This window comes from Fringilla coelebs (genome assembly GCF_963513975.1).
Source record: "Fringilla coelebs genome assembly, chromosome: 2".
Taxonomy (NCBI): Eukaryota; Metazoa; Chordata; class Aves; order Passeriformes; family Fringillidae; genus Fringilla; species Fringilla coelebs.
The window spans coordinates 68,588,760-68,613,450 of NC_140029.1; the positions used below are offsets into that span (position 1 = coordinate 68,588,760).

The 24,691-nt window shown below is 40.3% G+C and overlaps 1 protein-coding gene across 7 annotated transcripts in view; it reads left to right on the forward strand.

Moving 5' to 3' along the window:
• STARD13 (StAR related lipid transfer domain containing 13) overlaps positions 1-24,691 on the forward strand; it is a 282,866-nt gene that overhangs the window by 223,425 nt on the left and 34,750 nt on the right. For all 7 annotated transcript variants that reach the window (XM_084201227.1, XM_084201228.1, XM_084201229.1 and 4 more), the window contains 2 exons: positions 22,479-22,550; positions 24,585-24,666. In XM_084201227.1, the coding sequence (XP_084057353.1) occupies positions 22,479-22,550; positions 24,585-24,666 (154 nt within the window). The remainder of the gene's footprint in view (positions 1-22,478; positions 22,551-24,584; positions 24,667-24,691) is intronic.

Genomic DNA, 24,691 nt, shown 5'->3' on the forward strand with positions numbered 1-24,691 from the left:
TCATCTTTTCTGTGTTCTACTACCTCAGCCTTCAAATATTCTAAAAGAAAGGAAGTAGAAAAGAGCAGGCAGTAGGGAGGACTGCGGTCTCTGCATTGATGCTTTGGAAGGTTATTGGGGAATATCAGTGCTCAGGCCCTGAGATTGAAGGAAGACAATAATTTGACAAAAAATAATTAACTAATACTAATTAATGCTTTTTAATACTTCACATGTGTTGCAGATTTCAGACACCAGCTAAATGTAGAGACTTGGTTATACATAGAGAGATTTTGTTCTTTGAATTCTGTCCATTTTTTCAAAGAGCTATGAATAAGCAAGTATATATTTGATGGAATATCTTGCCAAAGCAGAGAAACACAGTCATCATTGTCTGTGAACTATTCACAAGGTTTTAAATGCAAAATATTTTAGGGCTAAATGCTGATATTTTTACTGATACTAAACAGGAATGTACTCTTCAGGTTATTTATTAGTAGTGAGAGTGTCTGGTGTTTGATAAAAATAGTCATTCTGAAATATTGTTTTGGAGAGGAATTTATCACTAAGATTATAATTTAGGGATTTGTTTTTTTTATTTGGAAGAACATACTCCTGGCTGGTCAGACACACTTTTTGTTCATTGTGCCATGTGAAGGATAGCCATGGGCTGTTTAGAAGACAGTGTTTGCCTGATACAAATATTGCTCCTTTGAGAGCAGACTTTCACGATAATTAATCACATTATCAAGACATAAGTACGCACAGTTACTCAGAGTCGTTGCAGTTACGTAGTTCCCCCCAACAGGATACTGTTAGATAAACAATGTTATTTGGGGAATTGGCAATTCCCTCTTCCATGCTTCACCCAAAGTATATTCTTAGCTTTTCATTCACTGGTGGTTTTGCTTTCCTGGAATCTGCTCTTCTGCCTTCTGAAACTCACAGTTGTGCAAACAACTGTGAGTTTCAGAAAACTGATCCAAACAAATCTGTGATGGTTTGGGGAAATCTGCACTTTTGTATTCATCAGACAAAGTGAGGGCTAACCAGTCTGAGCACTGCAGGTGAGGTTATCATCCAGCATCCCTTACACACCATGGAAAGCAGCATCACATGAAATGGCACCATTTCTGTAAGCAGGGATGCAAATGGTGCTGAGATGCCAGCATGGCAGGAATATAAGATACTGCTTGCCAGAAAAGAAGAGAAGTTTATGGGGTTTCTGCTACAGGTCTGGCAATCCAGAGGTAGTTAAGTGCAAGGTCAGGAAAAGTAAGCACTGCCTTCCAGGCACACACTGCTCAAGTTAATGTCTCCTCCTGAGAACAGAGCTGGAACTGTATCATCAAAACATCAACTTCAGCAAAGAGCTGTAAATTTGCCACCTAGCTGGTTTGAGACCAAAGCAACCTGTTTAGTCAGGTGTATCTCAGAAATTGTCCTGAATCCAGGATTCCTGTAAAGAAGAATAAATATTAGTCCTGCAGGTTTTGACAGAGAGTGGATTAGATGAACTTTCACTCTCTACTTTGGCCTTATTTTCCATCGGTTTTTTTCATCTTCTTAGATGAAGTCTTTTTAAAATAAAAATTAGCATGGCCATCCTTGGGAGGAGAAAAAGCCACCTCTCTTTATTTTAATGTTTTTTAAACAGGTCATTCTACAGGATGTGGCTGCAGTTATTATCAGTCCCAGTACATGAGTCAGATGGTGGCATTATCAAGTTATTCCTTACTCTGTGTTTGCATAAGATCCAGTGAAGAAAATGTGACTGCCCTCTCAGGCAGTGGAGTTCAGTGTTTTCCTAAATTCAGTGACAGAGCACATGGAGGAATGAAATTTGACAGAGACTCACTGAAATATCCTGAGCATTAGTGGGATAGCTGTGAAAACTAAGACAGTAAAAAACACAGTTGGAGAGCCAGAAGGAAAAGATACTTGTGAAAATAAAACCAAAAAGGAGCCCAGCAGTAAGGAATTCTCTATTTTGTTGAAAATACAGGAGAGATGAAGAATGTGTGGTTCTTTTTCAGATCTGCTTCTTACGTAAATAGTACAATGAATGCCTTATGGCACAATCCAGCAAAGCAAGTATGGAAATAAATGTTAGACACATTTAGGCACAGTGATTTCAATGACAAAAATCTGTTGAAAATTTTCATCAGAAGAACAACTTTATTCCTTAAGACAGTTTGAAACTGCACAGTTGGACCCCTTACAACGGGAGTTTAAATTTATCTTTTCCTCAGAAGAAAATTACTTTACATGTATCCTTTGATTGTAATCTAGGTTACAGGAATATATTGCTGTAAAAGTATAGCATTACTGGAATTTTCCAAGTCCCAAAATAATTTAGTGTCCAAATACATACTTTATCTGATTTATGGCTTCACAGCCATGTCTAAGCCAGTAGTGCCAAATAAAATTTTCTTTACTGTGATATGTATGCAGTTCTTTTTAAGGTATTTGGAATGATGTCTAACATTTAGATTAAGCAAAAGTTTCCTTCTAAAAATATTCAGCTGTAGTTGTGTTTTTAAAGTGCAATTTCATCTTTTACATTTTTAAAGTGTAACTTCATTTCTTACAGTATCAGTGCTCAAACATATTTATGATATGCTTAACAAAATCAAGGACTCACTAGATGCAAAAAACATGAAGTCATGTCCTACAAGGGCAGTTTTTTCCTTAATATCATTGTGAAAGTAGTTTTCTGTACTTCAATAATTTACCAGTTCCATTCAATGAATATCTCTCAAGAAAGCAATCAGACAAAGAAACAAGAGTGAATTTGTCCTCAGCTTCCCATATATGAGCAGGTTCCCGACACCTATGTAGAAATGTGTAATTGAAATAACATTTGCATAAATTCCATTTAGTAAGTATGCATTAGCTGATGCCAGTGAATGTGAGGACACTTAATCAAACAGTAAATAGCAATACATGTCTAAGCATTGATCAGTTAATGCAGACATTGTCAGAAGAATTAAATAGATCATGTTGTCCTTTTGTTCTTTCTCTTTATTGAGTATAATATGCCGTTGCTTTCTAAATCTCCTCAAGGTCTTTAATAAAGAAAGATCTTTTCACTTAATTTCGACAGCTGCGTAATTGGGGTGCTAAATCATCCTCAGGATGTAATGAAAATTATTCTACTATGTAACAATTCTATGGGTTTTCTACTTAGTTTAGAGCAGAAGGGAGACATTTTGGTAATTGCAAGCTCTTACATTACTTTAGAAGTCAAGCACTGATCGTTATAATAAAGTAGTTATATTGTAGAAGATCTCCAGATCACTTGTAAATAAATGTAATTCCAAATTCAGAATAACCACTGTAGTAGATATAGTTCCAGTGTAGGAAAATCTGATCTACAAAGACAGTTTTAGAGAATTATAGGATTTGGTTTGCCAGAATCAAATCACAAACTAGCATCAGAATCTGGAAAAAAAAAATCACTAAATCTGACACCCCATCATGACTTTGGCTACATAAAATGCATCAAATAACTACCTGAACTCTAGACTCTGTTTATAAGAAGTCACAGGATTTATGCACCAACACTTTCCATGCTTAATGGGAAGGTGATAGTAGTGACTGGGAAACTGAGGCTTTGCTCACAAGGTGCCCCATGCAGAGATGGGATCCAAGAGGGAGACCTCAGACTGGGATCTCACCACCTCCTGCCCTTCCCTGCCTGCTGATCAGTCTCTTGGCCTGATATATCAATTGGCCACAAGTGCCAATTGATATATTTGTTCTGGTTTCAGGTATTTCTATTTGAAGGCAGTGAAGTTTCCTTTATCCTAGGAAATTCTGAGAAAAGGGCAGTGATCCCAACACCTTTACAGTTTCAGCCTTTGGTCAAATGCTCTGGTCGCTAGTGTACACATCAACTGAATGAGATTTCCTGGATTTATTCTAAGAAACAACAGTAGGGCAGGGCTCCAACCTAAAATCATATGCTAAGTAGAAGGGATTTCAGCTAATGTTATCCCTTGGAGTCATGCCAAAGTACTAAATCAAGTGCTCAGTGCATGGTAAAGTTCCTGTAGTGCCACTCTTCAAAGGAGCAGCTCAGCTTAGAAGTGGTGCAGAGAGGCATATGGAAGTTCAGCTGAGCCAGGCTTGTGGACACTGCAGCATCCTCCTGGAAATGACCTGCCCATGCTCTCTGAGAACATTTTTCTTGCAAACAGGCTATATGCTAATTTCTTGATACACCCTCAATTTCCACTGCATAATAGCACTAATGACCTTGACAGAACGCATTTCCTAGGGAATAATAACTATTTGAGATTTAATGACCTGAGGCTGTGCCTCAGGCCATCAACTCCTTCAAGCTGCTCATTAAATTCTTAGGGTACACAGTCTGCTTCAATCACTCCTGCTTAAGCATTTGCTCAGTGTCACCTAATAACAATATTCTCCCTGAGGTATTTCCTCTTCAGAGGCCCTGGAAATGTGTTTGTCCTTAAGACTTTTGGGAAAATAACTCATCATTAATTTTTTAGGTGATTTGTGTTTCAAGTCAGAGCATTTTCTCAGGCTGTCACTGAGCTTTTGGTGTGAGGAACTCAGTAAAAGTGGGACAGTTAAATTCATAAATTGCGCCTTGAAATATAAACTATTTGTTCTAGTTGCTTACAATCTCATAATATAAATCAAGAGCCAGTAGCCTCCAGCATCCAAACACGGGTGGTTCAGCCAAAGGTAACTTATTTGAGAGGTGATTTTGGACAGACTACCACTTTCTAGCAAAGACTGGCTTCATACTAGCTCTGAGAGACACCCCAAATCCAGATCCGTGCAGAAGGAACAATATAGAGCAATGCTGCTTATTGGAGGAGAAATGCTCCTACAAGCCAATTTCTCACCCATGAAATCATAAGTCAAAGATGGTGTATTGTCCCATGTTATGGTACATACTTGTGAAGGGTGAATTTGTTTTTCTGTTGAAGATTTTTCATTTAAGGGAGCATTCTTCCCATATTCAGAGGGCACCAAGTACAATTGGATCTTAGTTAAATCTGCTGCTGTGGTGTTACATCGTGTTCCCTGTTTATTTGTGTAAGAGTGCGGCGCAGCATGCCAAATAGGCATGGCACAAACAAATTGCTATTTCTTCCCAGAGTTTCAAAACTGAGAGAGAAGAAAATGCTTGGGGAAGAAGGCAATCAGTAACAGTTGTGGGAAGCTGATACAGGAAGCATGGTGCAGAGTGATGTGTCTACAAATCAGTTATATTGTCTTCACATCAATTACAAGAATCTTCTGCTGAGGCTCTGCCAGGGTCACATTCTCACATTAGTACACTGAGCAATCAGTTCCCTTGTTATGTCTGGGGAGAACTCGGAACAGGGCTCTTAGGGAGCTGGAAAGTGAAGATGCCCACCCCTCTGTCCGGGAAGACCTGCCCTCAACCTGACTTTAGCTTGGAACCAGCCCTGTGCTTTGAGCTAACATCTTTGTCCAGAGGCTGCCTACATATTTAGGGAAAGAAAAGCATTTTGCTGGCAAATTCTGCAAGTTTAAAATGTTGGCAGTTGTTTATAAGATACTTCAGATACTTCATCTTATAAAACAATTAAGAAAACCTGGATACCAAGAATATATAGTATCAACTGCAACAGGGGAATCTTGATAATAGGAGCTTAATTCTAGTAAGATGTACCTATAACACATGTATACATACATATACATATATGGAATATATACATAGATATTTATATATGGAATCCAGCAGATGAATTGTTCATCAATGAGGCATTGTGGTGATTAGGGGGTGAACAACATAAGTACTCACTTGGTTGTTTATGTTTCAGATTAGTGGATTTGAGGTCAGGTAGCTAATCCCATTATATGCTTTGTGTGGGAAATACATGCTGTTTGTGGTAAACACAGAGCACCTACACAGGAATGTTCCTACATAAATCTCAAATCCCATTGCAAACATGGATACAGATCACTACAGCACCACTGCAAATGGTGAATATCAGATGCAAATAAGTGAAATTAGGGACCTGAAGTCACACCATCCATTGACAGGATGTGCCTAAAGAAGAATCTCATTGGAAATGTCTTTAGTTTTATCTGCCTGTATGTCCCATATTCTCTGTATATACCATAGAGAAGAATGAGCTCTTTCTGTGCACAAGCCATTTTACCTCTTCACACAATAAGATAAGAGAAACATTTTAAAATAAGTATTTCCTTCTCTCCCTAGCCTTCAGCAGCACTTAGGATTAATAGTTCCAATGCAGTTGCAGATAGGTGAGATGATTTCCATTCTTTATCTCCCAAAATCCCCATGAATATTAAAAAATATTCTGCATGCATGATGGAAGGCAGGTCATCTAGATATTGAAGTTCTGACATGTCCTACTGAAGGCTGTTTATAAAACCAGGCCCTCTGCTGAGACCATCACTGTTGTGTGGAACATTCGGGTGTGCCTGTGAGCCAGCTCTGCTTCTTCTGGCTGCTGTTGGTTTGAAACAAGCATGCCACATTATATCCATGTAGATTTTTAGGTGTAGGAATACAGCTCTGGTTGGAATTTCCTCTCTAAAGTCTATTGAGAATTCAAATGAGAGCCAGATGAGTTTTTTCCTGTTCATTTAGAAGAAAAATGCAAAACATCATGAGAAACTTTAAAACTCCAACACTCCCTGAAAGTCCTCATCACAATAACATTTTCCTGAAAAAGTGCTTTCCAGTGGGATTTGAGCCTGCAGGTGATAAGCATTCATTATGTTTTTCTACCCCCAATGAGAAAAGGCCAGATTGGTAAACAATGAATGAAGGAAGTTCTTTGAAATACATCTAAGAAATAGGAGCTTTGTAGTCTCAGTTTTGAGGCTACTTTTAGCAACCTCAAACTGGCTTTGGCTTGGAGTTATGGAAAGATTAATGAAAGCCCCAGCTCTCTTCCCAAAATCAGCGTCAGCCAATGGAGCATCACAATTATAATTTTCAGCTTTTGCCAGTGTTGCCTTCCCTGCACATCCTCCAGTGCAGGTAAAGCAGCGGCTTCCAGGCTGGTTTGTTTGGGTAGTTGTTTGTCCTTGAAGATGAAGCTGTACCAGAAAATACAGAACTGTAATTTTCAGTACATCAATGCTATTCCTTAGCAATAAGTAAGCTTTCAGAGCCTAATGCCATGGCCACAGAATACTGTGGGTAATGGGTTTCTAACTACCATTACAGTGTAAAAAACCACTGCAAAATGCAAAGCATCAGCAAAACAACATCAGAAACTTTAAAACCCCAATACTCCCTGCGAAACATAGCCCATCTTCTAATTCAAAATACCTCTATCATGTCTTCAGTTTCAACCAATGGTTTCAGAGCAACATGTGGGGCTCTAAGGTGGTTATTTGCTGTCTTTAAGTGCCATTTTGCTGAGATTTCATATTCAGATTTTGTCTTCTCCTTTCAAAAAATGGAACTGGGCATTTTTTTATGGTAAAATCTGTAGGAGAGTCTGTCTTTTGTAGGCAGCTGCCTGCTTTCTGCTTCTGTTTCTGTCTGGAGAATAACTTATCTCATCATACTTCTGGCATATCTAAGGCTACACCCTGCCAAAATCTGAAAGTGAAATAAACCATCAAAAAATGTCAGATTCTTAAAAGTGCAGACCAAGGTCAAGTCTAGAAAAAGAATATGCTTGGAAAAAAAGTTTCCTTCAAATCATACACAACCAAATTTCAATCTTTGTGTTTATCTGCATATCTTTATGTCATTATTGTAGCTCTGGACAGCCAAAAATGTCTCATGTCCTCAGCACATACTTTCATTCTCCTGACCTCGAGGGGACATAAACCCAGGCCAGCCCTGGAATCCTGTACTTCATGGAGCACATCTGGAGATAGGGAAGGTTTGATCCCAGAGGCAGCATAGCAGCTGGCAGGAGCTTCCCTCTGGAGCAGGTCTGAGTGGCTCTGTGCCCCTGGGGACAGCTCCCATCTTGCACTCAAGGTGACTTCCAAAGGAGGGGTGTGTCCTCATGCACTCATTGGGGGCAAGGGCAGCTGTTGTTGTTCAGAGACTTCTCCAGGACTGAATGCTAATTTGGTCAAAACAAATTGAACCTCAGGCCCCAAGATTTTGAATAGCAGCCATCTCTCATCTCTTCTTTAAACAGGGTGTTTTAATGCTTTACAGAATTACAGAGTGAGGCACGCTGCCTTCCATCTCCTTAATCCTCTGTAAATTTACTTCTAACAGCTACTGCCAAAATATAGTATGGCACTTGCACAGCACATGCTTCTTCAGTGATGAGCACAAAGCAGCTTCTGTTCAGAAGGAATATGTTGCAAGCCCATGAGTGACACATTGTGAGTGTTGAAGATTATGAAACATACTCTGAAACTGAGCAAGCCATAAACACTTCATTTTTCAGAAACAGTCACATTACCTCTGTCATTCTGCTTGGCAAGTGTGTGTGCGCAGGCTTGGTGCATCCACGTAGCACACGTTGAACAGGCATCAAGTGTTGAACCCGTGGTGTGCCAGCCACACCGTGGAGTTCAGAGGAAGTATTTCAAGTATGCACTTCAGCACTCTTCTCAGATTTTATAAAAACCCATTGTCTTTATTTGTTTATTTTCTCTTTGCTGTCTTCTCTCTTGAACTAAACTGACCTTAAATTATAGCATGGGCTTATATTCATTGATCTCCTGGTGAATGCTCACTAATTGATCCAGAATCAGGTCATGGCTTAAGGCAACTTCTGACTCTGGGTAATATCTGCTGGAAAAGCAAGTGTTTTGTGTCTGTCTGTGGGCAGACCAAAAAAATATCTCCAATTTAAGTGGCCACTGACTTGTTAAAGTGGTAAAAGAAGACAAGCTCATGCAAGGTAACTATGGAGCCCTCATGGATTTGGAGCATATTTTGAGCATAGTACACTTCAGCATATGTAGTCTAACAATTTTGCTTCCTAAGGAGGGAAGAATAATTTTTCCATTTTTAAACTGAAGTGTAAGCGTTAAGTGATGTGTCTCATTTCCCACTGAAAGTCTAGCTGGGCAAGGGATTAGTCATTTACTTTCCAAATATCTAGCTGCTAGCACTGTCTAGAGACCAAACCATCTTTGCCCACAGCCAGACCAGTAATGATTCAGATGAGTGGGAATGTGCTCTCCAGCAGTCAGAGCAAAGGGACTCCATCCATGAGATGGCAACTGACACTATCCAAGTGACTTCCCATGGGAAGATTAAGAAATAGTTGAAATTCATCCAGCAAGTTAAAAAGTGACAGGGTCTGTAATTCACTGACTTTTGCAGAGCCAACCCTTCTGTATCCCCTCCTGTTACCCAGCAAGAGACATTGACATGAAAACAGGAGGCTTGTGCTTCTTTGGTAGCTTTGGTGTCTCCTGACAGGTACCTCACAGATCCAGTCTCTGGCACTGGCAGGGAGCAAGCACTGGTAGGTCTCCAGCCTTCCCGTTGTCTCCTTCCAGGCTAATATATGGAACATAGCTGAAGGCCAGCATCTGGCTTTATAGAGTGATAACTGCAAACATCTAACTTATCTAAGCTCTTTCATGCTATTTGATAAAAGAGCAATTTATGTCTTTCCTGCTTGTTGCTAAAAATAAGAGGGAAAAAGTGTAGAGAGTTGTTAGTCCTGGGTGGGTGTGCTAATTAGCTCTTTGCTAACTCTGCTTCATTGCTGGCAATGATTATTGTCAAGTAATTACAGGGTTCCTATGAATCTGGCTCCTGTTTGCTCTGCAGTGTAACGGGGGTAAGGAAATGAGAAGTGTCAGTACTGTGGATACCCAGTGTTACTTCTGCCATAGCAGAATTTCCTGTTATAGGAAACAGTTATTTTGTACAATGGCTTATTAGATGGAAACAGGCCTAGGTGAGCTGCAGAATGGAAAATCAGTATTTTTGCTACATTAAAAATCTGTTCTCTTCTTGGAGGAGCACATAAAACCCCCACGGCCTTCTATTTAAAAATGTATGGAAAGGAAACTAGGGGCTTCAGCCAAAAGGCTAAAAATAATAACTGTACCATCATAGCCAAGTTGTCTGTTCCTTCTTTCCTCCAGTATGAATGAATAAATGTTTGTGAACAGCTATCATGTAAGAATTGTTTTAGCCTGTTTTCTGTGTGTTGCTCTGTAGCCATATGGACTGCAGCTTTCATTGTAAAGGGGAATGAACAAAAAAATCTAATTATCTGTGTGAAGAAAAAAAATGGAAGTCTGTTAGTTCACATGTCCAAAACATTTGAGTTCATCGATAAAACTGCTGTTTCTGTATCATCCCTTTGGTTGCTGAAAAAACATTTAGATGTGTATGTGCTGGAGTACACAAAAATGTCTGCAGCCACCTGGTAGTAGAAGACAGGACTGGGTAAATCATAATCCAGTGTGCTTGAAGAGGTAAATGAGAGTTAAACTCTTTGAACATCTTTGAAAATCTGCACTTCAGAAATTTAAATATCCTTAAAATTCTGGCCCTGGATATTGAAAATTATCTGTCTATTCAGTAAAATTAAATAAAATTTCCATCACATGATGGAAACTGAACAGCTGTCGGAGCAGTAGCTCCTCTGCTCTCTAAAAAAGAACCTTAATTTGACTTTCCCACGTTAATACTGTTTACATGTTAGAGAAAATTGTTTGAAAGGCACTTTTGTAAAAATGGGTGCATTTGTGAAAACAGAGTGAGGAAAGATGTTCTTTTTTTAGTAGGTGAGTAATTGTTTCCTTTAATCTCTTTGTGTTTTCTCATGACTCTACAAAGATCAGCACACAGCCATGTAATTAGTGGCTCTGGACTAGATCATGCTGAAACACCCACTGGTGTGACTCCACTGTTCTTACGGCACTGCATAGTCAAAGCAAAGGGCAAATTTTAGTTCACAATAACATCTTTCCATAAGCATATGTTATTTCTTTCATCACTGAAATAATTTAAAAAGTTAGTTGAACCATCAAACAATGGAGGTCATCTGGCCCAACCCCTGCTCATGGCAGAGCCAGCTTACCACATAACATCTGGCACTGCCACAGGATCAATCCAGCTCCAATAAGGAAGGTATTCCAAGTTCAGAATGTCCAATAAAAAGAAAATAATAATTTGCACAGAGGATTAATTAACTGATTTTTCATTTCCTCATAGAGTCATACAAGACATCACAGTAGCTTTTTTTTAGTAATGTTCTTACAGAAAATTGCAGCTGGAATAAAACAATAAAGAGATATTGGGTTTTGATCCTCTCAGAAATAATTATAATAAAACAGTAGCTATCCACAAATAAAGTTAACCCTCATTTTGTAAATGATTTTTCACTACAGTCTCAAGGCATGATAAGATGTTAATAATGTTGATATACTTCAATGGCAACAATAGTGGTATGGTTGTGAATCAGAAAATGACATCTGGGTTTGTAGGTACAGGTCTTGCCTGGACTTTCAGGATAATGTCAGCCCTCCTGCTCCTGGATTTTAAGTAGATGACAGTTTCTTACAAACTGTGTGAATAGGTCACCATCTGCTGTTTGGGGTTCTTATTCGGAAGAAAGGCACAGGATGTCTTTCTCTATAGGCCTTGGCATGAAAAGAGGTAATAAGGAAACAGTGGGATCTAAAAACAGATCTGCTTGTAATGTTAAGCAGCTGATAACAGCAGATAACACTGATAACACCCGATGAGAGCTCAGCACTCTGCATTGCATTCGCTCTGCACAAGTCATGGATTTGGACCTCAGTTTTGAATATTTGAACTCTGCTCTGTGTGCTGTGTTTTATCAATGTTCCTTGCAGTACAAATTACTCATCTCACACAGAACTGCAAAAGAAAGTGTTTTAATCTTAATTTATGATAAACAAGAACTGCAAAGTTTTTTTTATTAATACATCAAAGTATTATCTCCCAGGGGAGTTACTTTCATATTAATGTTCAGTGTTTAATATAAATTCACAGCATGAAGACCACCTCAGATGGGTAGAGTTTCTCTGATGTATATCTGATTGCCCATGTGTAATTTGAACATCTACAGAACATGAAGGGCATCATCAAAGAATAATTAATATGTTGATAAGGAATTACGTTTTGTTCTACTTATCTGCATAATTCAGAGAGAAAGTTTATGATGACAACATCTATCTTTTGGGGTATTGTTTACATTTTCATTCAAATTATAACATGAAGCATTCTCTGCATTCCATAGTGCTTTTCATCTGCTGAGCTTCAATTGCTGTCTGACCAATTAACTTCAGTATTGCACACATACAAACCACGTTGGGTATTGTGGAAAATCTGAGCAAGGCATTGAAGTTTGAAACTTGACCTCCAGTTTAGGATACTGAGCTTGAAAACCCTGATTTCCAGAGACCTTAAATCTTTGTGTTTAATTGGAGCTAGGAATACACAAGAGAGTCAAAACTAATGGTCAGACCAGCACTAGGGCTCTTGGGAGTCCTCTGAATGTCAGGGCACTCCAGAGACGTCTCGTATGCTTCTTGAGTTCAAGCTGTCTGCAAGTCTCCCATAGCCTTGCAAGAGATGACATTTTTCAAAACCTTGCAAGGACAGAGGGTGGCTGCAAGCCACATGTAGTGGGGTCCATCTGCTGCATCCAAATTCAAACCAGATCTCAAGGGCAGAGCACCAGACAAAACACCTTAGGCACTTTATGTGCAGTGAAGAAACATACCTTGTGTACAGATTGAAGAATTTACTGCTCTAGTGATTAAAGTATTAGCAATCTAATAAAAGAGTTGGTCCAGCTACAAAGATAATAACCCTTATAATTCCAAGTATAAAGTTATGGCAAGTTTCCAAGTAGTAGCACAGTTGGAATTGATACATATATACTTCCTATTAACTGTTCCTCTCCTTGGTGTTGTTCTTGCCCTTCATGTGACTGTCTGGGTTCAAAAATCAATAGTGCTAGTTTTCCTCAAGACGAAAAGAGGAGTAGAGGAGCTTACAGCCAGTCTTCATCTGAAATTCTTCGCTAAGGAAAGTATGATGTTGCTTATGGAGATATCTTCCTCCTTACTGTTGGGTCAGTTCAGGGTTATTTTTACACACTTCTTGAAATAGTCAGACTCACTGAATGGTTGAGGTAGGAAAGCACATCTGGAGGTCATCTTGTCCAACCCAATTGCTCAAGCAAGGCCACTTATAACCAACCGTGTCCAGGTGGCTTTTGAATAGCTCCAAGGATGAAGCCTCCACCAGCTCCCTGAGGAGGAGGATGTACCAGTGCTTGGTTACCCTTACAGGAAATAAGTGTTTCATGATGTACAGAGCTTTCTTCTGTGTGTCAGTGTGTGCCCATTGCCTGCCACTGGGCACCGCTGAGAACATCCTGGCTCTGCCCTCTTTGCACCCTCCCTTCAGATATTTATCCTCACAGATGAGGTTTTCCATCGAGGCTTCTCTTCCCCAGACTGAACAATCGCAGCTCTCTCGAGCCTTTCTTCATCTATCAGGTGCTCCAGGCCCTTAATCATCTTTGTAGCCCTGTGCTGGACTCACTCCAGTAAATCTATATTTGCCTTTTACTGGAGAACCCATAACTGCACGCAGAAGGGCACATGGCTGCTTCGTGTTCTGTTGGTGTCCATCAGGCACCCAGGTTGTTTTCTGCAAAGCTGCTTTGTAGTCTTTAGGCTCTTCACTCCTCAACAATAGTGATTCAGTAGAAGATACATGACAAGAATATGTAACAGACATATACAGCATGAATGGGTACATATAGCTGCAGTTTCACTGACTACTAATTAGTAATGTCTGTAGGTACTGGACTAACAATGGTACATTGCAAAAATCACTTTATAACACATCCAGGGACTAAGAAGTTTAGAAAATAAAAAAGTGTTTTCTAAATACCAGCTGGACACAATATTACCCTTTTCAATGTGAACTCTGCAGCTATTCCAATCTTCAGGCCACTCTTTGGTCCATAATACATGAAGTTTAGATGTTGCCTGGATCTCTTAGATTGGGAATCCAAAGCCAGAAACTTGTAAAAGAAGAATCTGCTTTCAAAATTTAACCCATAGTGACTAGGAGTCACCAGAAATTTTGAAATAGATCCCAAGAGATGAGATTGTTACCTCTTCTCTACCTATTTGATAGTGTTTCTTCCACATTAAAAATACTATATACTTTATATTAGAGTCCTTAAAGACTCATGTTTTCCAGACCATTATCCAGACACATTTTTCAGTGGGCATACAGTGCTCATGTATAAGAGCTCTCAAGTCAGCAGTTCTCAGCTTTTGAATGACAGGTCAAATAGATGGGATGGGCAATGTTGTACTGAAGAATGGGTGGGTGGTACTCAGTCCTCCAAGTCTATATGAAGCCAAGACTCATGGGGGCTGTCAGAAGCCAAGAAAAAGAATGTAAATCCTAATGGGGAAGGAGGAGGATGTGAAAGGAACCAAGTTCTTAATCACTTTTGTCCATTAGCAATACCAGAGTATTTTTCTTAAGACTAAAGGGAGGAGAGCCTGGTGTCCTTGTCAGTTCTCTCTCTATATATATTATGCAAATTTATTCTAGCTCATAAATCCTGCTAGTGGTTTCAGCTGGGTAAAGTATTCTCCTTGTTTCTTGTCATAAACTGCTGCAGCATTCTGTTGTGCAGCTGCCGCATTTCATCCTAATGCAGCTGCATTTCACCCAGGGATGAAGTGTTCCCTATATATAACTTTCTCTTCAGTTTTTATAACTGTTTAAAGGGCCTCAAGATGAGGTGTGGATTGCAAGCTATTGTTTTATTAGTGTCATCACGAAGTGCTGCATTTTACAAATCAATTGTAAGCTAAGAAAAGTGGTTTCAAAGTGATGCTTGAAGATAGAGAGAGGGTTTTTTTTGGTTAGGAGGGATTTAAAATCCTGATTCAGGAATTTGAAAGGAAGATGGCAAAAAATGGGAAACAAACTAGTAAGGTTTTATAAATTGAGTGGGCATGTGGGACAGTGGGTAGCAAAGATGTCAGAGAAATGAATGACAGAAAGTTAGTCTTAAGTGCTTTAGAGTGGAAGACGTGGAAAGAAAAGGAGAAAGGGAAACCAGCAGTAAATAGGAATTATGATGATGATGATAAGGAGCAACAAAAATCTCAAGAGTAAACTCAAATTAGGACCTGAATCTCCTGGTTTTATTACATTACTGGACCATATAACATGGATGGGATTTTCAGCATTGGTTGGGTCTGTTAAACATCTTTGCAATGTTATTAATGTTATGTCTGAAGCAGTCAAATGTTTAAACCACTTGGTGTTCAAATCTCATTGCATTCTTATGTTTAGATGCCTGATTGTGCTGTACACCCTGTTACCAGGAGTTCCCTTGCAAGTCTGTATAATGGGAGAATTCCCCAGGGAGTCGATTTTATGCTAGACTTTAAGGAGCAGTAATGGCTGCCTGATAGAGTGGCTAATTGCTCTGAAGTAGGAGTCCTTCAGGACATTTCCTACTCCTAAGGTCTTCTTTGTGTCCCTGCATGCCTGCTGTCTTGGTGTGCTGGCTGCTTCGTTGTCCCTGCAAGTCACCTCTCAGCTTAAGGAGTGTGTGGAGTGTAGCACATTGCACAAAGGTCTGACCTGCACTGCAGACGCTGATTTCCCTGTTGCTGTTTGCGCTGCCACCTTCTTGTTATTGTATGTGGAAAATCGTGTTGTACCCCTAGCTCTAATGATACCTAGATGTAAAAAACTCAAATTCAGACACTGTTCCCATACCTGTAAAGTTTTGTGCTTGATGAACCTGCTATAAATCTCAGATCTAGCAGTTTTACCAGTATCCCATTATTTTGGGAAAGGAATTCAGCATAATCCTTTCGCCGAAGGGAGACGGAGCTTCTTAACTCCTTGCTGGAATAACACACCTTTTTTCCTTAGGAAATGCAGCCTTGCTGAAGATAAAAGGCTGATGAGAAGTCTTCTTGATGGCCTGTACAGAATTTGGTTGCAGTAGAGAACAAAACAATTGTTGTAGTCATTGAAAGAAACATTTTATACAGTCCCAGACTATGCATGAGTAACAGAAGTGTCAGTAGCTCAGTAGGAAAAGCTGTATGAGCTGACCATCTAACCAGGAAAAAGCCTTTTCATAACACTGCTTTAACTTGGTTTCATTTATTCCTTTCTGGAGAATTCTTCTCTAAATCTGTGGTGGTAGCAGTGAGTAGTCAGATAAGGTTCCAACTCCAACTCATCTCCTGATACCAGTGTCATGTGGCAATATCAGTTCAGATTGCCTTCCTTCTTTTTTATTCCTTCTTTTTTCTTAATCTCCCTGCTTTTGTTCTGTGTGTAGAGTGAATAGTAGTTCCTAATTTCCTATTTTTGTATTACCCCTGATTTTATACCATTTTAGCATAACCCTTCCTTATTCATCTGCTCTCCAAGGTAAACAGTCACACTCTTTTAATCTCTCAGCATACAAGATTTATTTTTTTTCATGTTCATAAATAATCAGGCTTCTCACTTTCAACCTCTCTAAGAAGTCAGAGCATGAATGGACACATTTGACTATTACTCACCAAGGGTAAAGAATTACACATAAAGGAACTACTCATGAAAGATCTTTTTCTATTGACATTTAAATTATATTCAGCCACAGTAGTTTAAAAGGTCCGTATTTTATTGTAATATTACTAGTACCACAATATTCCACGAAAGGTTTAGGACTATTAAAATAACACTTTGACAGTTTTATTTGTCCCTTCCTTGCAAAACATAACCTTGTCTCTAATACTAATTATATGGCGTGATATAAAATAATTCCAATGAAATTCCACTTTTGAAAACCTTATTATCAGAATTTATTGACTCGTGTGCACCATAGTGCAGTAAAACATATAAATTCATTGTATGCTTATGGTTTGTTTTATTTATTATAGATTTGTACTATAAATGATAATTTTACAGCTGTATGGTACAATTGCTGTTGCGTTATTATTGGAATTATTCTGGAAAAGTCCTATAGAGTGGATGGGAATGGGGTAAAGCATTAAACCTCTACCCAAAAGCATGAAAGGTTACTGAAAATTGTATCTGTCTTTATTAAATTGCACAGATATTTTTCCTTAGGGAATATGACAAGTTTTTAATTTTTCCATGCTCTACACCAACTGCTTGCACTAGTGAAATGAGATGATAATACAGTAATTAAAGTATTAACCTGCTCCTTGCAAGCTGTAGATCATGGAATCATAAAATCACAGAACGGCATTTGTTGGAAGGGACATTAAAGTTACAACCCCCCTGCAGTGGGTAGGCAGGGACACCTTTCCCTATACCAGGTTGCTCACATGTGAGCTCTTGTTTTGCCATGAATTTCCTACGTGAGTTGAAAAGCCATCCTTTCTCATATTTACAAATGTATTCTTGTTCTTTCCAATTTAGCACCCTTACATCCTAATTTCAGAGCTCTGAAGAAGCTTTGCAAATGCCACTTAATGGAAACCTATCAGCTTTTAGTGGTACATTGTAGCTGAGGGAGGGTAGAGTGATGCATTTACATATCAGAAATTTGGAATTTGGGTTGTCCAGACTAGATTTCTAAGGGTAACTGAGGAGTTGCATAACCCTATTTTTATGGCCAGATAAGTGTCAGGCATCTAATTCCCATCAGCCTCACCTCTAACTTGTTTATGTACTTCTGAAGTGCTTTAAATCCCCATCTTTGAAATAAGAAGAGTAACACAGATAAATATCCTAAAGACTGTGAGGTAGCCAGGAGAGCAATGACAACCATTGCAGTATCTCAGACTGAGCTGCAAGAAGAAGCTGAAACATGCTAGAGCTGTTCTCATACAGCTTCAGCCTGATTGAACTTTTCCAAAGAACTCATCTTCCCTCCTGAAGTCTTCTGGGGAGACTTCAGAGTGGTGACACTGCTTGTTGGTGACTTGACAAGTTTGGACACAAGGGTTGTACCAGGACCTGTGAGACAAGGCTGGCTGAGTGCCTACAGCTGCCTGGAGCATGTCTCAGGTCTAAGGCACCATCAGTGGTTCTTCCCCAGGAGTATTCTCTGGTTTACCTTTCATAGAGATCTGCAGCAATTCCTGAGAGTAAAAGGCATTTTACCACCCTGGGTTGAGCTGAGCCTCCAAACTGACCCTAGAATGCCAGGTAGCCTAGAATTTTGTTCTGGAAGATGCAGCACAAACTCATCCTAACAGTTTTCCTCCTCTTGCAGGAAAGAGTAAGACAAGGACCAAAAGTTGATGTAACCAGACTAACCACTTGCTCACTGATGTCACTTCACAGTCAAATGCACTTCTTTCCAATTAATTAATTAATTATTTTCTCTAACATCTCTAGATATTTTATCTGAAAATACTAAAGTAGATTTAAGTGGTGAGCAATACAGGAGGAATACTAAAGTGAACATTTAACAGTGATTTGTTACAGAAGGTGAATAATAAAGGTTATCCCATAAAGTTGACATAAACACAATAGATGGGGTAATTATGTACCTTATTTATTCTAGTTGATAAATCTTTCACTGCATTGTGCAAAGGGACATCTGCATTTTAAATAAAAATGTAGCTAAAAAAAAAGAGAGGAACGCCAAAACAGAAGAAACAGGGAAAATGGAAGAAAGGCAGAAATAAGATGAAATACTGATATCTAGACAGAAAAAAGGAAAGGACTATAGTAACTAGGTCTTAGCATTGATATTTGTAGATGGTGATAAGATTCCAAGACAGAAAATTAATTTATTCACACGAGTTTCTTCTGACAGAGCTTTTCACCAAACAACTTTTTAGACTTTTTAGACTTTTTAGTTCTCCTGTGCCCCTTCATGAGGGAAGGACTGTTCCATCAGTTTGACTTTCTTGAGCTTGTTAAAAGGCAGCTAACATAAATTAAACAGAACCATTAGAGGATTTGAGTCAGTTTGCTAATCCAACAGCAGACCATTTCCACTTTTGGAGGGTTAGTTTTCTGCCAGCTTAGGGGGTTGAGCTGGGTCTCTGAAGGGTTAGCCAGGAGCTGGTGTGGCACAAGGGAAGCAGGAGAAGCAGCCAGCTGGTGTTGGATAGGCAGGGCAAGGATGTCCTCTTTGGTGGCAGCTGGCTGCTAGTCTGGTGTTGGGCAGAAACAAATCAGTTTGTGAAGAATCAGAGAAAGTGTTGGAAGAGCAGGGGAGATGACAAACAACTGTCTCCCCAGAACAGCCAGAGCCACCCACACGGTTTGTGGGAGACAAGCTCAAACCTGTTTAATACTAAAGATAGACTCAAAGCCAAGACCCAGCTGTGCTCTGAATACTTGTCACATTTCCTGAGTGAACCTCTCTCCTTATTTTGGCCTGAATTATACCTCACTACCAGCAGAAAAATGAAACGGAAAAGAGAAATTCGTTTTCTCCAAGCTTCAACTAGAAACTGAAAAATACTCCTTAGAATTCTAGTCCTGTGAGACATACTGACAGGTGCCAATATTTGTGACTGAATTATAATCTAGCCTTAATAATTAATGATTGTAGTTAACTTCTGCCCAAGCAGGTGGAAAGCAGTAGACAGATTATGCCTAATTTTTTTTCCAGACGCCACAGAGCAGAAAGAACAGTGGTGCATAAGGACAAACCCACCATCAGGTGTGCTGGGGCAAGCAGCCTTTTTGGTCCTGCTTGTGGGTCAGTGGTGGCTCACGTGCTTCTGGTAGGAGCTGGAGGAACTGTGCCTCCTGCCAGCCTTGAGCCACCTCCTCTCTGAAATCACTCTTCTCACCATGACATTCCTTCTCTCTGCTGTTGACAAACTGCCTTGGTGCCACCTGTGAGCGTACGTGGGTTTCCAAGTCCTTCAGTGTGCACCAAGACAGTGCATCTGCTGCAGGCAGGATCCAACCCCTGTATTAGCCTGGACATGGGAACAGACAGCACTAGGACAACACTGCCAAAGGTGTTTCTACCACCCTCCATTGACACCTCCACTGAGGTATTTTTGGTGCTGCACATCTCTTCCCAAAAAGTCTTCGCTAATGTTTCACTATGAAGTAAGAAAAAGCAAATATTAGGATATGGGCACAAAAAGAGAAGGTTAAACTTAGCATGCCAAATTATTGTTCAAACATTGCAGCATGAATTAATTAAAGCATCTCTGTTGCACTCTGAACTATAACTTGGATTACATGCCCAGGGCAAAATAGTAGAAATCACCTTTGATGTCTGCTGAGGAGTGAATCCTTTGTTGTACCTTTTCACCTAAACTGTAGGAGGGACCAGGAGTGGAATGACTGGAACAGGTGCCCTTAGCCAGCAGGAACACACTTGTATGAGCAAAGTCAGGTTTGGGCTGTGCCAGCAGCCTGGTGCACTTCTGTCCTATTCTCTGGATAAGACCAGAAAGAGAGATATGGGAGGAAGCGGGGAACTGATACTTGTCTTGGAACTCAGTATCCTGGAAGATTAGCAAATCTTACTCAAGGCTGAGGTAGTCATTCAGAAAATGAGAATACTCCCCAGAAATGCCTTCATGGAGGATATAGAGTCAAAGTTTTGAAGGCAGAAGTTAATCAGTCAATTATATTTGACAGAATACAGTGTGTTGCAAACAACCTCAGCAAAAAAAAAAGTAAAAAACAAACCAAAAACACCACAAAAAACGAAAAACAAAACCTCAGAGAAGAGTGAGATCTACTTTCTTGTTTATTCCCTATAATTACTCACTCATTGCAACCTGAGAATTTTTAGTTCTTGTTTGGGCTGCAAGAATATTTCTCAGCAAGTTCCTCTGAGCAGCCAACTGCAAAAAAACATTGAAATATGATAAGCGTATAAGAGCATTAGATGGTAGCATTCTCCATCACCCACAGCCTCTGTCAGTTGTGTTTCCAGGCCAGATGAAGCTAGAATGTACATACAGCTGTTCTGAGTTGTAAAATACATTTTGAAATGGGATTGATTTGTCTGTGTTTCATGAGACTGAATTAAGCGAAAGAAAAAAAGTATAAAGACTTGTCTTTTTTCCAAGCATTTAATAGAAATAGTCTAACTGGAACATAATAGAGATGTGCTTTCAGCACACAGATGTGCTCTAGTGAGAGCCACGTTTTATGTAAGCTGCTTATTCTTTTGTGCAGTGTCAAGAACTGAATGTACTTTCATACTCTGTTTTTTGGCCTTGACATGAACTAATGTCAAAGCAAATGAAGACCTGGTGGTAAATCCTTTTCAGCACTGCTAATGATTGTGACCGTTGTGGAGTTGTTCCTGGCTGTCTAATCATCGTTGGGATGTTGAGTTTTTGATGCATAGACCTTGTATTCTGGATTTTGATTTCTGCTACAAAATTTGCCGGTGTGATTCATTTTTTAGGAGATCAGAAAGGTGTGCAGGTCACACACTGCAGAGTACATACAAAGCAGATTTTATAGTGAGCTTCGTTGGGTAAAGTCATTAAGGGTATATATAATGAGTGATCTGAAAAGAATTACACAGGCAAAAGTTCACAACAGCAGGTCTTACCTGTAAAAATGCATTTTAGTAGAAAACTGATTTACAAACTGGAAATTTTTTCACATGCAAGGCAAACTATGCAGAAGAGCAACTGAGCCTGATCATCTCCTTCCAGTTCCATTGTTTGCTTTATAGTTAGGGGTTTGTGTTATGGCTGTCTAGATTTTACAGCCACAAATGTGTCAAAACCTTGACTGCTTCCTTCAGGTTGATTAATAAGCAACATAAAATGTCGACTTTCTTTAACACCTGCACGCTCTGTTTCTTCGTGTTTTGCAAATGTAAGAGGAGCAGATATGTGCTTTGACTTTGATCCTGTAAACCAAAACTGTTCAAGTGGTAGATCCTGATCTAGGTTTGGACAGCAAAGAGATGTTTCCCAGGTTTCCTCTGAAAGCCACATTTGTGTGGATGAGCCTCTGTTTTCAGTTGTTCCCCCAGCTGGTCCGGGAGCAGCTGCACAAGCAGGCAGTGCAGGTGCTGGGCAGAGCTGGACCCAGCACGCTGCTTTCCAGAATGTGAGCCCATGGAGCTTGGTAAAAATAGATATGCCCCTGCAATTGTGCCTTCAGTATCATGACACCTGCACTAAGGTTTTCCTGGCAGCACTTCCCATGGATTTCACATGGCATTCTGCTCCTCAAGAAATGTCAGAAGAGGAAAGAACGCCGTGCCTGCTCCCTGTCACCCCATTTTCACCCCGCTCCACCTTTGCCTCTTGCCAGCAACTTACCCTTGGGGGAGGGTAGATCACAGAGCCACAAACCTGGCTGAACAGCTTCTGCTGCAAGGAGATGGTTAACACTTGGTCCCAGCCACCAAGGGCTTTGTGCACCCCAGGGTCCTGTGGAGACAGGCAGGTTTCTCAGAGGGACTCTCTTCTGATGCTATAAAGTGTGATTCAGAGTGATGACAGTACTGTAACAGCAAACAGATCCTACCAAGTTTCTTTGTTATTTCTTTGTAATTGAAAGAACTTCTAATTCAAAATAACAAAGTGTGAACTGTTTTCTCTTTCCTCTTTTTGCTCAGAAATCGAAGCAAAGGAAGCGTGTGACTGGTTACGTGCAGCTGGATTTCCCCAATATGCTCAGTTCTATGAGGGTAAGTTGGTCTTTCTCCTCTTTGTGGGGTTCTGAAAGTGCACTGGGCCCTCGCCAGGAGAGCTTGCAGTCAGCCAACTCCACATTTGACTGAGTAATGGCCATGGCTGGATGCTTCACAAAGCCTCAGCTGCTGGAGTCATACCAGTGCATAAAGAAAAGTAAGATTCTTACCCTTGTAACCATGGGAAGTTAAAAAAAAAAAGGGGGGGGAGATAGCTTGTGTAAACCTCAAAGGTTAACAAAAACTACTACAAAATATCTAAAAGCATGAGTTTCTTTTCTAAAACCTTTCTGAATCGTGCCTGAAATAAGATTAAGACACTAGAAGTTATTGAAAATTTCGATCATGCTGAAAGTAAGACTGAAAACTCTGCAGAGTTACCAAAAGTGAATAATCTGAGTTGCACTTCACTTTTGCAAAGAAAAGCTGATAGTTCAGTACTCCCTCAGTGCAAATGGTGGTGTTCCCTTCCTAGGTGTTAAGTTCATGCCCAGGGAAGCAGTGTCCCCAAGGGCAGGGCGAGTGGTTGCGCTGCTGCTGTGTTCCGTAGTAGTTTGGGGACTGGAGCTGGGTTTTTCCTGCTCTTCGCAGCTCAATGCTGAGAGGGAAACTGTGGCTGAGCCTCGTTTTTCCCAAAGTGCATGTTCTCCCTGCCAGAGACACCCAGCTCAGGCCCACTCAGGCTTATTGGCCGAAAGGCAGCTCTGCCAAACACCTCTGGACACCCTCCAGGGTCAGCATGAGTCTGGAGGCAGCACAGATCCACTCATGGAATGAGGGCCAAGGAGCCTCATGGGTCAGAGCCAAGTCTGCAGGGTGTCAGCTGGAACACCACCCCTGCCCCACCTTAGCCTCATGTGGGGCTAAGGATGGCAGGGAGTGGGATGCTGAGGACACCCCCTTGGCCAGCTGAGCTCCATCAGGGCCCAGGTTCTGGGTCCTGTTGGGCTGCTCAGGTGCCAGGGGACAGGAACACCATTCAGGGATACTCAGGTGGTCCACAGGAGGCAGGCAGGCTCTGTTAAATCCAGCAAGGAACTAAGACTAATAAGCCTGCCAGACCAAAACTGACACAATGTGTATCTAGCACAGTCCCTGGGTAGCCAGCAGTGCTTTTGTGTCTGCCTTGCATTCAGTGTGTGTCACATACTGACTCCACCAGAGAAAGAGGCACCTGCTGCCTGCTTAACTGAAAAGGATGTTCTCTCCAAAAAACAACCTGTGCTGGGCTCCAACAGTTCCCATGCAGTCAATATGTGCTCTAGACAGACTGTGTCTCCAAAAACAAGGTGCTTTTCACAGGCATCTATTATGGCAGTGCTGAGCAGCAGTGTCTGAAAATGCTGGCTGAAGTTCCTGCATCCCAGCATCCTGCTGAGCTACCTAAGCATGGCAGAGCAGTCTGGAGACCAGCCACAGCACTGGAACCCATCCCACTGTTACAGAGCTGTGTCACTTTTCGTTGCAAATGTCAGCTTCCAGCATACTATTCTGGCTTTTTAGCTAATATTGGGGAGTATAATTCAGTGTGAGGGTTTTTTTTTTTGTCTGTTATTTGAGTAACCCTCTGTCTGAAATCATTGCTATTTGGATCTGTTTTAAAAACAAAAGGCACAGAACATTTCTAGGGCTTTGGCAAAGTCTGTCTGGCCAATAACTCATTAAGCCACTGTAATGAGAAGGGAAAACCTTGTTGCTCATGTAAAGTAAGTGTGGTGGTAATTCCCTGATCTCATCCATTTGTGCAAGGTGCTAAAATGAACAGCTAACAGTTGAGTATTTTTTAAAGCCAAAATGAAATAATTTTGCTGTGACTCAAATGCAGTGGATGTTCAGCTATACCTCTAACAGAAAAAAACCCCAATATGATGTCAGAAGGGTCACAGATACAGCTGGAAGGGAACCAGAGCTGAGTGAAATTGGTCATACTAGATTTCAGTGAGCAAGCACATGCAAAGCAATTTAGATGTAGACAATGTATTTTCACTTGAGAAGCAAGCAGTCATCTTAATATTGTGTCTCCTTTTACAGACTCCCAGTTTCCCATTGACATTGCTGCAGTAAAGAAAGATCATGATTTTCTTGACAAGGACCTTGTAGAACCTCTTTGCAGGTAAATAACACTCCAAGTTTCTTTT